The sequence below is a fragment of the Nicotiana tomentosiformis genome, chromosome 2 (assembly GCF_000390325.3).
Source record: "Nicotiana tomentosiformis chromosome 2, ASM39032v3, whole genome shotgun sequence".
In the NCBI taxonomy this organism is placed as follows: domain Eukaryota; kingdom Viridiplantae; phylum Streptophyta; class Magnoliopsida; order Solanales; family Solanaceae; genus Nicotiana; species Nicotiana tomentosiformis.
In genome coordinates this window covers 22,258,994-22,274,464 of record NC_090813.1, presented here as the reverse complement: position 1 = coordinate 22,274,464, position 15,471 = coordinate 22,258,994, and the positions used below count along the sequence as shown (strand labels likewise).

General features: G+C 38.8%; 1 protein-coding gene across 1 annotated transcript; it reads right to left on the bottom strand.

The window, feature by feature from the left end:
* Positions 1 to 5,071: 5,071 nt before the first annotated feature.
* LOC104091552 (probable protein phosphatase 2C 4) lies at positions 5,072 to 14,312 on the bottom strand. Its single transcript, XM_070195076.1, has 4 exons — positions 12,730 to 14,312; positions 5,849 to 5,962; positions 5,460 to 5,724; positions 5,072 to 5,386 (listed from the first exon to the last, which is right to left on the bottom strand). The coding sequence occupies exons 1-4, from the start codon at positions 13,951 to 13,953 to the stop codon at positions 5,271 to 5,273; spliced, it is 1,719 nt and encodes a 572-aa protein (XP_070051177.1). The 5' UTR covers positions 13,954 to 14,312; the 3' UTR covers positions 5,072 to 5,270.
* Positions 14,313 to 15,471: the final 1,159 nt, after the last annotated feature.

The window sequence follows — 15,471 nt, the reverse complement described above, 5'->3', positions numbered from 1 at the left end:
GATTTGGTTGTACCCAGAATAGGCATCGAGAAAGATGAGTATCTCGTGGCCGACTGTCACATCGATCATGTGATCGATGTTAGGCAAAGGAAACGAGTCTTTAGGGCATGCCTTGTTTAAATCTTTGTAATCTACGCACATTCTTAATTTATTTCCCTTTTTAGGCACTACCACTACATTAGCTAACCAACCCGGGTACTTAACTTCCCAAATGAAACATATTTTAAGGAATTTGGATACCTCGTCTTTTATGAATACATGCTTGACTTCGGACTGAGGCCTCCTCTTCTGTTTAATCGGGTGGAACTTCAGATCCAAACTCAGCTTGTGAGTAGTTATTTCTAGAGGGATCCCAATCATATCAGGATGGGACCAAGAGAAACAATCTATGTTAGCTATAAGGAATTCAATGAGTTCTTTCCTAAGCTCGGGAGTTAACCCCGTGCCCAGGTATACTTTTCGATCGGACAAATGTTCGATCAATATGACTTGTTCCAATTCCTCGACCATTGACTTGGTGGCATCAGAATCGTCAGGGGCGATGAACCACTTGGGAACTCTGTAATCATCATCATCTCCTGCTTATTACTTCTCCGGTTCGGTCGGGACCGGTGTCGGTGATTGCTATTTAGTTTCTTCCTTCCTAACCAACTCCGAGTTCTTTGATGTCGAAAGGGCGGATATTGAGATCACCTCATCGACCGCGAACATTTCTTTTTCGGCCGACTGTTCTCCGTAAGCTGTTTTGATCCCTCCCGGTGTGGGGAACCTAAATGCCTGGTGCAGTGTAGAGAGTATTGCCCTCATGTTGTGAATCCATGGCCCTCCAAATATAGCGTTATACCTCATATCCCCCTCGATGACGTAGAGCTTCATTTCCTGAATGGTTCCGACGGTGTTCACCGACAGGGTTATCTCCCCTTTAGTAGTTTCACATGCCATGTTGAATCCGTTTAAGACCCGGACTGTGGGCACTATTTGGTCTTGTAGACCCAGCTACTCTACGACCCTCGATCTGATGATATTGCCGAGCTACCTGGATCAATCAAGACATGCTTAACTCGGGATTTATTTATGAGTACATAAATTACCAGGGCATCGTTATGCGGTTGCACTATACCTTTAATGTCTTCATCGTTGAAAGAGAAGGTCCCCTCCGATATGTAATCTCGGGTTCGATTTTCCCTTGTAATGGATACCTTAGTGCGCTTCAGCATTGGCCCCTGAGGAATGTCGACTCCACCGATGATCATGTTGATGACGTGCTGAGGTTCCTCTTGCTCGACCTACTTACTGGAGTGAAGTGATTTTTGGCTCGATCACTCAGAAACTCTCGGAGGTGTCCGTTATTGAATAACCGGGTCATTTCTTCCCTTAGTTGTCGGCAGTCTTCGGTCATGTGACCGTGGGTGCCATGGTACTTACACATCATGTTAGGGTCTCTTTGGGCAGGATCGGACTGCAATGGCCGAGGCCATTTGATAGCTTTGATGCGCCCGATGGTTGATACGATGATGGTAGTATCGACGCAGAAGTTGTACTCCGATAACCTCGGTGCCTCCCTGGTCCCGATTGCCATGTCGAAACTGTTTTTGCTTATGAGTCCCTAGTTATTATGACCTCGATCGCTTCTTTTTTCATTCATCGTTGGGTTATGTCCGGATCCACTGCCCCTTCGATCTCCGCTATATGGTTGGTACCGATCTCTGCTCGGTCTTCGTTCATGATCGACGACTCTTTTAGACCTGTCATTAGTTCTGATGGGATACATGGACCAGAGGGGCCCCCGAGCTGATCCTCTACTCTGATTTTCGATTGGTACCTGTTATGGACGTCAACCCCAAGTTACCACCGGGTACTCTATCAAATTCTGTTTTAGTTGCCATGAAGTCAAAGAGCTTTGGGGGTTGAGTCCTTGAGTGAATGCTTGAACAGCGCAATCGTCCGCAACCGAGGGAAAATCCATCCTTTCGTTATCTCTTTGCTTGACTTTAAAGAGGTTTGATTTTTTGGTCTCGACTTTGATGGCCCCGACATGAGCTTTTACGAAGGCATCCGCAAGCATGGCAAACGAATCAATAGAATTAGGGGACAGGTTGTGATACCATATCATTGCTCCTTTAGACAGGGTTTCCTCGAACTTTTTCAGGAGAACCAACTCAATTTCATCATCTTCCAAGTCATTTCCCTTGATGGCACACGTGTATGAGGTCACATGTTCATTCGGATCCGTGGTCCCGTTATACTTTGGAATTTCGGGCATACGGAACTTCTTCGGGATCGATTTCGGAGCTGCGCTCGGAGGGAAAAGTTTTTGGACGAACTTCTTGGAATCCAAGCCTTTCAATATCGGGGGTGCTCTTGGGATTTGATCAACCTTGGAGTTATAGGTCTTCACTTTTTTTGTCGTTGGCTTCGATTTTCTTTTCTCCTAATTCCACCCGTTTTGTCACTTCCTCAAGCATATTTATTATATCGGGGTTGGTCCGGGGATCAGCTTCACCCAAACTTTCTGTGGTCGGTTCATTTATGCGAGTGTTTTCCCGTGATGGTTCGGGCTCAACTCTGATGGGAGCGCGACTTTGGTTCTGCAATTGGGCTATCGCTGCCTGTTGAGCTTGTAACATTTCGAAGATCACCCGCAAATTGATCCCATCACCTTCGCTGTCGTGTGTACTCCAGGACACCGATTGGGCTCCCCCGCGAACGTAATTTTCGGGGTCGGTAGGCAAGTTTGCGTCGATAGCTACATGTGAGTTAGCATCGATCGGGTCCGCAACTGGAACTCCGTTGGGTTCAATAGGGGGCACCTCGTTATTGGGCACTATATTGTTGTTATCGCCATGGTGGCCAGACTCAGCATCAACGTTCAAATAAACAGATTGAGAGTTTGACATTTTTAGTTTGACATGAAATTAAAGTCTCAAAGAACAAGTGTAAAATATAGTGTGTTATGGAAATTTGTATCAAATTACCACTATTATCCCTAACCCCAGGGTGGGCGCCAAACTGTTTACCCTTAAAAACGGATAACAATTGAATTTATAAGTGGTTTTAAGGATATGTGGATTAATTCAATATAAGTGATTAATAGTGTTATATTAAACAAATGAAAAATGTAATAGATGACCAAACCAATGATAAGGGTGATTCCAAGCTCGGTTGATGGCTCGATGAAGAACCTGTCCTCAATTCCAAGCTTATACTTATGAAGAACTTAAGAACAAGGATAAGAACTTTGAACAACGAAGAGAATTAAAATAAATTATCTTGATATGCGTGTTACAATGTGTTTAATGAACAATTAGTTTCCCCTTAATATAGTAGGGGAGTTTCACCCTAAGTACAATTCTAAAAAAGGATAAAACTCTTTCTTTATGCTAATCACCGATTTATTGTCGATACCGGCCGAGATTTACGTCGTGATGTCCGGTTGGGCACGGATGTCACGACTCTTTGTAAGTCGTGTTCGGCCGTTTGGTAGCTCTCCAAAGTTGAGGGATTCGAACCGTACCCGGGAGATGTGGCCCCGATACTTTCGAGGGCGGATGTTTTGTTCGATCCCGGATGCAAGAAGTTTTTCGCCCAGACTCTGATTCCTTATGATCACGTTCGAGTCCCGTTTGTCTTATCGAGAAATCAAGATGTTCAACGGGCCCGATTTTATCCGTATACAGTACGCAGATCTTGCCCCTAAGGTGACGAGATGTTAGAGATGTCAATACCACAAGAAAATATCCAATATTTTTAGCTTTCACGTAGCTGAATTTTATATCCTCCATGCATATGTATCTAACTAGTCTAATTTTATAACGTCAATGTTTTCATATATATCGAGTCCAAACCTACCCAACTCTTTTTTTATTTATTTTTGTTTTATTCTATTTCCTTTGACATCATCAGATAACTTACCATCCAACCAATATCGTGAACAACCTTGGCTAATGCAATCTTTTTGTCGGCTAGCCTGTTCAGTCAACTGTTTGTAAATCTTTTGTCTCTTTCTTGATTTGTTTGTAGAAGTTGTACGTAGTACTATATTATAAGTTAATTAACTGATGCTACTATATGTCTAACGAAATTAGACCACCAATTAATATGCTGCTCCTTCCTGAATATTTCATAAGGCCTCACGAGCATGAAATTTGTCAAAGGCGAAAAGCATTAGTAAGCGCTCGACCTCTATTTGGGCTTTAGGCACAAAACATAACCAATGTAAGATCTTTAGTTTAAAAAGGTACCAAAAAAAAAAAAAAAGGGCAGTCCGGTACACTAAACTCCCGTTATGCGCGAGGTCCGGAGAAGGATCGGACCACAAGAGTATGCAGCCTTACCCTGCATTTATACAGGAGGCTGTTTCCATGGCTTGAACCCGTGACCTCCTGGTCACATGGCATCAACTTTACCAGTTACGCCAAGGCTCCCGTTCATTAAAAAAAAAAGGTGCAATTAAGAACAAAAGAAAAAATATATATGTAACGCAAGGAAAAAGTAATAGCTTCATTCATAATAATTTTCTTAACAAATAATATATGTTTTAGCCAATCATATTTAATGTCTAATACCGTTCTACTCAAGATAGAATTTATGGGTAATGAGACACATACCTTATCTTATGCCTTGCCTACACTGAAGTGCAGCCTAAGTGACGCAAAACGCGTAGCCTGAGCTTCTCTGAGCTTTAGGACTTAAGCGTCAAATGAGCCTTTGATAATAATGGCATGAAATTTTTGTTATCGACTATCTCCATTTTCTGGCAACTGCCTCCGTTTAAAGAGCACTAGATGATTAGGTTGAAAATTCTTCAGCTGCAGATTTCAATGGATTCTTGAAACTTGAAATTCGAATATTAGATCAGCATTTCGTACCTTAAATCCTACTCAGGAGTTGTTGAACTCCAAGACCAAGACCACTTATCCTAGTTATTTTACTGGGGAGCAGCAAAAAAACTGTCTTTTCGACATTAATAAACCGAAAGTCCTCCCCCTCCCCAAAGTCCAAACTGACCAAATACTGACATGTAACAACCAATATTAAACAGTGTTAGTTAGGCAAACGTACTGGAATCACAATGTCAAAAAGAGGCGGGGGTTAAATTTATGGGTACCTTTACAATTAGTAATAAGAAGTCTTAGCCTCAATGTTATGCAAAAGAGCCATAATGGGATAACAAATGTTAACAGCAAAAAATATTGATCTTTCCTATATAGTACTGTATTTCCTTTCTTTTCGGAGGGTAAAAGTTCAAAATTTCTCTTAGTATAGCTGATTTAGACACATGATCGCCATATCTTCCCTTGGAAGGAAACAATGATAATTGAGACATCATCATGGTATTGTCGACGATCTCCAGGTGGTATGTCAAGTAACTCATGGAAATTCATGCCTGGAAAATCCGGAAAAAAAGTTGTTAGTTGGATGGCTAATAAAAATTACAAAAATATGGTATTTGTAATTACCAGCTTTCTTAGCAGCTCTGAATAACACTTGTTCAACAAGATGTTGAGATGGATCTCCCTCAGGGAATATAGACATGAAGTTTTCAACTTCAGAGACTGCTTCTTCATTGGTGAAATATTGGTAAAGTCCATCAGAAGATAAGATCAAAAATCTATCTCTAGGGCCAAGCTTATGGTGGTAAAGTGATGGTAAACAGTTGATGTAAGGGGAATTTCCAATATAGTCAATTCTGAACATCTCTAGTACTGCATTGTTCCATTTGGGCTGTATAATCACACAAGTCGAAAAGACATCAACACTAGTTCCAAAAAATGTATTTAGTTCAAAAATGCAGTAGCAAAACAGTAACAAGTTACGAGCATAGATGCAAAACGTGTAACATTATTACCTCTTTGAGATAGCCTGCCCCGAAAGCTCGAGTGACTTTTAGGGAACCTTTCACTCTATCATTTTTCATTACAGAAGCATCACCAGGATGCTCATTTCTAATTCTGAGAACTTCCTGCAATAATTCGTAAAACAAGTCCAAGGATTAGTATATGAAACAGTGGAAAACAACAACAATAACTGTTGAGGTTTTGTTATTTAAGATGAAATAGTCTTAAAATGAGGGTGAATGGGAAATGGAGGAAAAATAAAATTTTTGAGTAAAATTTTAAGTTTCGTCCTCTTGACAATGAGACATTGTCCCATATTGGAAGAGGAAAAGATTTTTGGTGGGTATATATATAATTGCTTTTCTTGTAGCTCTTAAAGAGTTATGAAGAAAGCAAGTCCCGCGCCGTCGTCGTCGCTCGCTCGGCTTCGGCTTCGGATTTTTGGACCAAATTTATTTGTTAATAGTAAATATTAACGTAAGATTATCCGCATTTATAACGGATATATTTCAATCCGTGTATTGACCACCAGCTGCAATAGCAGCCCACAAACAAGCTAGTGCATGCTCCACAATGGAGGGTGGAGGGTCGTTCATCTTCTAAGCTGACTGCTATAAATATGTGCAGCAGCTGTTGAAGAAAGACAAACAACACAAAAACTGAAAACGCTCAACTTTGGCTATACATTGCACTCCTCCCTCTCAGCATTTCTATACGATTTTCTGATTTGTTCTACATTGTTTTAAATTCAAACAAAGCAACTGTAAGTGTGATTTGCTACCGAACTTTGTGTTCGCTGAAACACTGGGGTTTGAAGTACCGCTACACCAGTGTGTGATTCGTTCTATCCTGGGAGGAAATAATCCATAACCTTGGGTACTAGGAGGGGATTAAATTCCTTAAGGAAACACTGTGAATTCAGTGGGCTCGAATTAATTACTGTTTCATTACGATAACTTATATTTTACAGAATTATTATTTACAAATACAGCAATATTGGCGGGATTAATAATCTTAAGAAATTTAATATTTATTTCTGTATTTATGTTATTCTTATTATTCTGCAAACTAAAACCTTTGTGGTTTTGTGTACTCTCGTTTTGGAGAGTAAAGCCTTTGTGGCATTTTGTTGGAGATTAAAATCTACGTGATTTTTACTCCAGTTTGAAAACGTTTATTAAACGTTTGTTTGTGTCATTCTTTTACAGAAAAAATGACGACTGAAAGCGAAAATCAAGTTGTTCCGACGGTGACTACCAACACATCGACAAGCCGAACACCGGCGTTGGCACCGGCAGAAAAACTCGGAAAATTTTCCGGGATTGATTTCAAGCGCTGGCAGCTGAAGATGTTCTTCTACTTAACTACGTTATATCTACAGAAGTTCATCAAGGAAGATGTTCCTGATCTGCCAGATAAAACTCCAGAGAATGAATGCTTTATCGTGATTGAAGCGTGGAACCATTCTGATTTTTTATGTAAGAATTATATTCTTAGCGGACTGGATAATAATCTGTATAATGTATACAGTAGCGTGGAGACGTCAAAAGAATTGTGGAATGCGCTTGAAAAGAAATATAAAACTGAAGATGCCGGGATGAAGAAATTCATTGCCGCAAATTTTTGGACTACAAAATGGTAGATAGCAAGTCTGTTATTACCCAAGTTCAGGAATTGCAAGTGATTATTCATGATCTACTTGCTGAAGGTCTTGTCATCAATGAAGCATTCCAAGTAGCAGCAATGATTGAGAAGTTGCCTCCGTTGTGGAAGGACTTCAAAAATTATTTGAAACACAAACGAAAGAAAATGTCCCTTGAAGATCTCATTGTTCGGTTGAGAATCGAAGAGGACAATAAAGCTGCTGAAAGGAGAGGCCGTGAAAATTCAATAATAATGGGAGCAAATATTGTTGAAGATAACAAAAAGAGGAAGAAGGCTTCTGGTCCGAAATACAACCCAAGCAAAAAGCGATTCAGTGGAAACTGATACAACTGTGGAAAAATCGGACACAAATCTACGGAGTGTCGTGCTCCGAAGAAAGACAAGAAAATGGGTCAAGCAAACATGGTAGTAAACCATGATGATGTTGATAACTTGTGTGCCATGCTTTCTGAATGTAACTTGGTGGGAAATCCTAAACTGTGGTGGTTTGATTCAGGAGCCACTCGCCATGTTTGTGCAGTTAGAGAAGCTTTTGCTACTTATGCTCCTGCTGGACCCGGAGAGACAGTTTATATGGGAAATGCTTCAACAGCAAAAGTTGAAGGATATGGGAAGATATTTCTGAAAATGACTTCTGGCAAGGTCATGACTTTGAACAATGTCCTTCATGTTCCCGAAATGAGAAAGAATTTAGTCTCTACTGGACTTCTTGTTAAGCACGGTTTTAAGTGCGTTTTTGTGTCCAACAAGGTTGTCATAAGTAAGAATGAAATATTTGTAGGAAAAGGTTACCTCACCGAGGGCCTTTTCAATCTAAATGTAATGGTTGTGGAAAACAATAATAATATTTCAGCTTCTTCTTACTTACTTGAGTCAAATAATTTATGGCATGTACGTTTGGGTCATGTCAATTATAAAACCTTGCGGAAAATAATTAACTTGGAAGTACTGCCTAAGTTTGAATGCGAAAAATTAAAATGTCAAACATGTGTGGAATCTAAGTATGTTAAACATCCTTATAAGTCAGTTGAAAGGAATTCAAATCCTTTAGACTTAATTCACACAGATATTTGTGACATAAAGTCAATACCATCTCGCGGTGGAAAGAAGTATTTCATAACTTTTATTGACGATGGTACTCGATATTGCTATGTTTACTTACTGAATAGTAAAGATGAAGCAATAGACGCATTCAGGCAATACAAAAATGAAGTTGAAACCACAACTTAACAAGAAAGTAAAAATGATAAGAAGTGATAGGGGTGGTGAATATGAATCTCCTTTTGAAGAAATATGTTTAGAATATGGAATTATTCATCAAACAACAGCCCCTTACACGCCCCAATCTAATGGGATTGCGGAAAGAAAGAATCGCACATTAAAGGAGATGATGAATGCGTTGTTGATAAGTTCTGGTTTGCCACAGAACTTGTGGGGGGAAGCCATTCTTACGGCTAATCGAATATTAAATCGAGTGCCCCATAGCAAAACACAATCCATTCCATATGAAAAATGGAAAGGAAGGAAGCCCAACTTGAATTATTTTAAAGTGTGGGGGTGTTTGGCAAAAGTGCAAGTTCCTAAACCCAAAAGGGTAAAGATAGGACCGAAAACCGTTGATTGTGTTTTCATAGGATATGCGACAAATAGTAAAGCATATCGATTTCTGGTTCATAAATCAGAAAATTCCGACATTCATAATAATACAGTTATAGAATCAGATAATGCTGAGTTCTTTAAAAATATATATCCGTATAAAAAGGAATGCGAGTCGTTTGGTGAAGGATCTAAACGACCTCGGGAAGAAACAAAAGAAAGTACATGTAATCAGGAGGATCCAAGACGTAGTAAACGTCAAAGAACTTCTACTTCATTTGGACCAGATTTTGTAACTTTCTTATTGGAGAATGAGCCTCAAACATTTAAAGAAGTTATGACTTCTTCTGAATCATTGTTTTGGAAAGAGGCAGTCAATAGTGAAATAGAATCTATATTGAACAACCATACATGGAAATTGGTTGATCTTCCTCCTGGAAATAAACCTTTGGGTTCTAAATGGATTTTTAAGAGAAAAATCAAAGATGATTGCACTATTGATAAATTCAAGGCAAGACTCGTAGTCAAAGGGTATAGACAACGAGAAGGTCTAGACTACTTTGATACATACTCTCCAGTTACAAGAATTACGTTCATATAGATGTTAGTAGCATTAGCTGCAGTGTATGGTCTTGAAATTCATCAAATGGATGTTAAGACGGCCTTCTTAAATGGAGAGTTGGAGGAAGAAATTTACATGGAATAACATGAAGGGTTTGTGATTTCAGGTAAAGAAAAGAAGGTATGTAGACTTGTTAAGTCTCTTTACGGACTAAAACAAGCACCCAAACAATGGCATGCGAAATTTGACCAAACAATGTTGTCAAATAGTTTTAAGATAAATGAATGTGATAAATGTGTGTACATTAAAAATGTTCCAAATCACATAGTCATTGTTTGCCTATATGTGGATGATATGCTGATAATGAGTAATGACACTGCCAACATAAATGCTACTAAGCGTATGCTCAATAGCAAGTTTGATATGAAAGACTTGGGAGTTGCTGATTTAATTCTGGGAATTAAGATCCATAAGACTCCTCAAGGTCTGGCATTATCAAAATCTCATTATATTAAGACAGTACTTGAAAAATTCAAGCACTTGAGTTTTAAAGTTGCAAAGACTCCAATTGACGTGAATCTTGCATTAGCAAAGAATAAAGGCCAAAGTATATCACAATTGGATTATGCTCGTGTGTTGGATGCTTAATATATATCATGAATTGTACACGACCAGATATAGCTTGTGCTATAAGTAAACTAAGTCGATATACGAGCAATCCAGGCCAATCTCATTGGATGGCAATGAAATGAGTTTTGGGATATTTAGAACATACCCAGAACTTTGACTTGCACTACAGTAAATTCCCTGCGGTAATTGAGGGATACTGTGATGCAAATTGGATCACCGGTTCAACTGATTCTAAGTCCACAAATGGATATGTATTCACTATTGGTGGAGGAGCGGTATCTTGAAAGTCGTCCAAACAAACATGTATTGCCCGCTCTACAATGGAGGCTGAATTCATAGCCTTAGATAAAGCCGGTGAAGAAGCTGAATGGCTCCGGAATTTCTTGGAAGACATTCCATTTTGGCCCAAACCGTTGGCACCAATATGCATACATTGTGATAGTCAAGCGGCAATTGGAAGGGCTGGGAGCATTATGTATAACGGTAAATCTCGTCATATACGACGAAGACATAAAACCGTTAGGCAATTACTCTCTAGAGGAATTATCACGATTGACTATGTAAAGTCAAGTGATAATGTGTCGGATCCACTTACAAAAGGCCTAACTAGAGAGGTAGTTGAGAAATCATCAAGGGGAATGGGGCTATGGCCGAGAACAAGTCATTGTGGCGGTAACTCTACCTAGAAGACTGGAGATCCCAAGATCTAGGTTCAAGGAGATCAAACAAAGTCATTAATGACGGTTCAACATTGTCAAATAAAATTTTAGTCCGTTCTCGTGATGAGACAATGTTCAGTACCAAGGATAAAGCATTAAGGCTTTTTAATGATTTCTAAATTTGATACGGGGTATATCAAATAGTGTATCTACAGGATGACACGTTTAGGAATCACCTATGTAAGTGTGAAGTGTTAGCCGCTTCAAGAAAAACTTTGTAAGGCCAGTTCTCTATGCACTTATGAAACCAGGCAGTGTTCATGGCTGAAACGAACACAACAATGAGAGCCAAAGACGGTTAAGGGTCGGTTGTGTGACTTATGGTTGTCTAGGTATACACCAAAGTTCGACGGTTCAAAGATATCAAATCTACCGATTGATCGAGTATATCCGACATAGGTTCACTACGGAAAGTTCAAAGGGAAACCTACTTATCCAGATGCGATTAATCCTTGCTTGCAAATCACACAGTTTTTCCATGCATACTTCCGTGATATAGCCATTCCCCATTCATGTGGGAGATTGTTGAGGTTTTGCTATTTAAGATGAAATAGTCTTAAAATGAGGGTGAATAGGAAATTGAGGAAAAAATAAATTTTTTGAGTAAAATTTTAAGTTTCCCCCTCTTGACAATGAGACATTGTCCCATATTGGAAGAGGAAAAGATTTTTGGTGGGTATATATATAATTGCTCTTCTTGTAGCTCTTAAAGAGTTAAGAAGAAAGCAAGCCTCGCGCCGTCGTCGTCGCTCGCTCGCTCGGCTCGGCTTCGGATTCAGATTTGGATTTGGTCAAATGATCGATTGATTGATTAATATTTTGGACCAAATTTATTTGTTAATAGTAAATATTAACGTAAGATTATCCGCATTTATAACGGATATGTTTCAATCCGTGTATTGACCACCAGCTGCAATAGCAGCCGCCTAATGCTCTTCCCACCATAGCCAAGTGCTTGCTCCACAAACAAGCTAGTGCATGCTCCACAATGGAGGGTGGAAGGTCGTTCATCTTCAAAGCTGACTTCTATAAATATGTGCAGCAGCTGTTGAAGAAAGACACACAACACAAAAACTGAAAACGCTCAACTTTGGCTATACATTGCACTCCTCCCTCTCAGCATTTCCATACGATTTTCTGATTTGTTCTGCATTGTTTTAACTTCAAACAAAGCAACTGTAAGTGTGATTTGCTACCGAACTTTGTGTTCGCTGAAACACTGGGGTTTGAAGTACCGCTACACCAGTGTGTGATTCGTTCTATCTTGGGAGGAAATAATCCATAACCTTGGGTACTAGGAGGGGATTAAATTCCTTAAGAAAACACTGTGAATTCAGTGGGCTCGAATTAATTACTGTTTCATTACGATAACTTATATTTTACAGAATTATTATTTACAAATACAGCAATATTGGCGGGATTAACAATAACAACAACAAATCCACAATAATCCCGCAAGTGAGGTCTGGGAGGGTAATGTGTACGCAGACTTTTCCCCTCCCGGTGAAGGTAGAGAGGTTGTTTCCGATGGACCAAAATAGGGGAAAACAACAACAATGACAAACCAAGTATAATCCTACAAGTGGGGTCTGTGGAGGATAGTGAGTACGCAGATCTTACCCCTACCTGATAAAGGTAGAGAGGTTGTTTTCAATAGACCAAACAGGGGAAAACAGAATCATGAATATATATGTTTACGCAGAAAGGCTCGGATCTGTACCTCTTTCTCAGATGTGGTATGATCCAAGGTGAGTTGACAAGAAGTAAGATTAGATTCAACTCTACATAGTGCATCAATGCTATTTAAACTCTCCTCGTTTATCCGTCCCAATGTGCTTTCAGAAGGATCGGATTCAGGATTTTGAGCTAAAATTGCTCTGCTATCTCCAACATTCATTAAGTAAACATTCTTACCATTCAACAACATTACTAAAACACAAGATCCCATTAAAGCCAACTCAGGATTCTCCTTTACCATCATATCAGCCATCTCCAAATACGACGCCTCAGTTTTCATTAACGCCTCTGATAACGCCTTCAAAACATCAAAATGGTCAATACCCGCAACTCCATTTGTTCCCAAATTATTCAATTTCTCATCTAAATGTACCAATGGAATAGTGTCATTACTCGTCGAATCCTCAGAGATTTCTAACTTGTTATTCCAGAGAAATCCTTTGAGCTCTTTGTTGACATTTGAATAGAGATTGTTTAACAGAAAATCAGTAGCATCAGGCCCATTAAATCCATCATAAATTCCAACAAAAACCCACCCATGTTCTTCAGAAACCACTATATGTACTCTGTCTTCCCCTGCTTTTCCCTGAGCCCACTGCACATTGCCCTCAACATCATCAGCCAAATTAACTTGGCAATTAATTTTATTCGTCTTCTCTATAAAACTCATTTCTTCAATCCCCAGAAAGGAGCTTGACAAAACTTTCCTCAAACTTCTAACGAAATCCAATTTGCTAGACTTGGATTTCTCCAAAGGGAGGGAGGTGAAGCTCGGCTCTATTGGGCCAGAGCCCGAACTAGAAACTCGGGGAATTGGGCCCGACCGGAGAGAGGCAATGGAACTTCGGAGAATAGGCTGAAGAGGAATGGAAGAGAATAAAGGAGAGCTTTCAAAAGCTGAAGACGACATATCAGTATAAGGGTAGAAGTCCAAAAGCGCGGTAGAGAGAGGCGTGGTGGCGTTAGCCGATATGGAAGCGCCGGAGATGGTGCGAAACGCCGTCGTTCGGCTGCTGTTACTGGAGGAGAAGGAGGAGGAGGATTCATCGGAGAAAGAAAGGTCTGATCGGATGTAGCAAAAAGAATGGCCTAAACCGACGTCGTCGAAATGATCGGAGAGGTTCACGGCGATATCGTGGTGTCTTTTCGAGATTTCTCCAACCTCTCCGGCGAAACAAAGCTTCAATTTTCCCATGCCGTTACCCATTTGGAGATAACGACTCTATGTTCTTTTCAGATGTTTATTGGACTGAATATGTATTATTTCTGGTTCCTAATAATAAAGCATACTGCATTTAAAAGAAAGGAAATCCTCATTAACAAAATCATAAAGACAGATATATCTAAAGCTGGTTGTCATTAATGGTTTTTACCCATTGAGATTTAAGAAGAAAGAAAGAGCTAATGTTTGAATTTAAATAGAGAACAAGAAGACACACAAGGGAGGAATATTTAGGTTGAAATTTGGAAGTTCAGATCAGGTGGTTTAAGTTTTAGTACAGTAGTACTAGTATTTCAATTCAGAAAAGGGAGGAGAAAAAGGTGGAAAGAGACAGTGGAGAGAGAAATGGAAGAAAGGAGAAGGTAGTTGACTTTTGATATAAAAGTTTAAGATATTACTCCTTTGTTTCTTCGGGTGGGCGTTGAAATTGATTATTTTAACGTTTGGTTGGTGTTTTCTTGTGAGTTTTAGGCTTTGAGGTTAAGTAAGAGCTAAAACTGTGAGATTTTTTAAAATATGTGACAATTTTTGCAGTCAGAAATGCAACTTAGATATCATTATTGGAGCCACACTCGCAAGGGGGCTGGCTTCGTCGCATGGTCTATTATGGGCTAGTATGCTTTTTTATGAAAGATCAACTCGAACGAATGATATTGGTAAATAGCCTTTTTTTTTTTTTTTTTTTGGACGGCTATTAGAGTTTATCTATATTTTGAATTGTCTTGGTAAAGTAGTTATCTATTTATGCGAAAATGCAAGTTTGGACAAAAATACCCTTATCTAAAATATGAAACAAACTCACGGCCTGGACTTTGAATATTTATACTTCAGTAATTTTTGAATTAAAAAATTATTAGTCGTTCCTGATTTTTTCTGGATTTTACACAAGTAACGATTCAAAAACCAATATTTTTTTTATGAATTTTGTATTTAAAGGTTAAAAATTACTTAAGTATAATATGAATTCAAAAATTATAAATTATTCCTAGATTTTTGTGGATTTTGCACTACTAAAGGTTCAAAATCCAATAATTTTTCCTGAATTTTGTATTTAAAGGTTAAAGATTGTTGAAGTATAATGTGAATTTAAAAATCATGAACCGTTCCTGAACTTTGCACTAGAAAAAGTTAAAAAATCAGGAATCGTTCATTGAGTTTGAATTTTGTACTAATAAAGATTCAAAATTGCTGGATTTTGAAAATTTCAGCATAGTTTACTGGGATTTTACTTGTCAAAGTTTCGAACTCCAGTACTGATTACAGAACTTCTGTTCCGCATTTTAGTTGGGGGCAAATATGTCAATTTAATCAGATCAACGACTACTTTATCATACAATTTAAATTCTAACTAAACTCTAATAGTCGCTCCAAAAAGTAGTCAACCTAGCTAATTTTTACTATCAATTTGCGTATATTTTTTCTTATTGTATCAGGCAGTATATATTATCTTCACTAGTGCAGATATTAATAACTTTTTCTCCCAAGTCTTAAATAGATAAAAAA

Excerpts from the sequence above, each read along its gene's own strand:
- LOC104091552 (XM_070195076.1), bottom strand. The coding sequence starts at position 13,953 with ATGGGTAACGGCATGGGAAAATTGAAGCTTTGTTTCGCCGGAGAGGTT. Across the intron at positions 5,963-12,729 it reads ATACCACATCTGAGAAAGAG|GAAGTTCTCAGAATTAGAAA; the intron begins GTACAGATCCGA and ends GAATTATTGCAG. Across the intron at positions 5,387-5,459 it reads CAGAGCTGCTAAGAAAGCTG|GCATGAATTTCCATGAGTTA; the intron begins GTAATTACAAAT and ends CGGATTTTCCAG.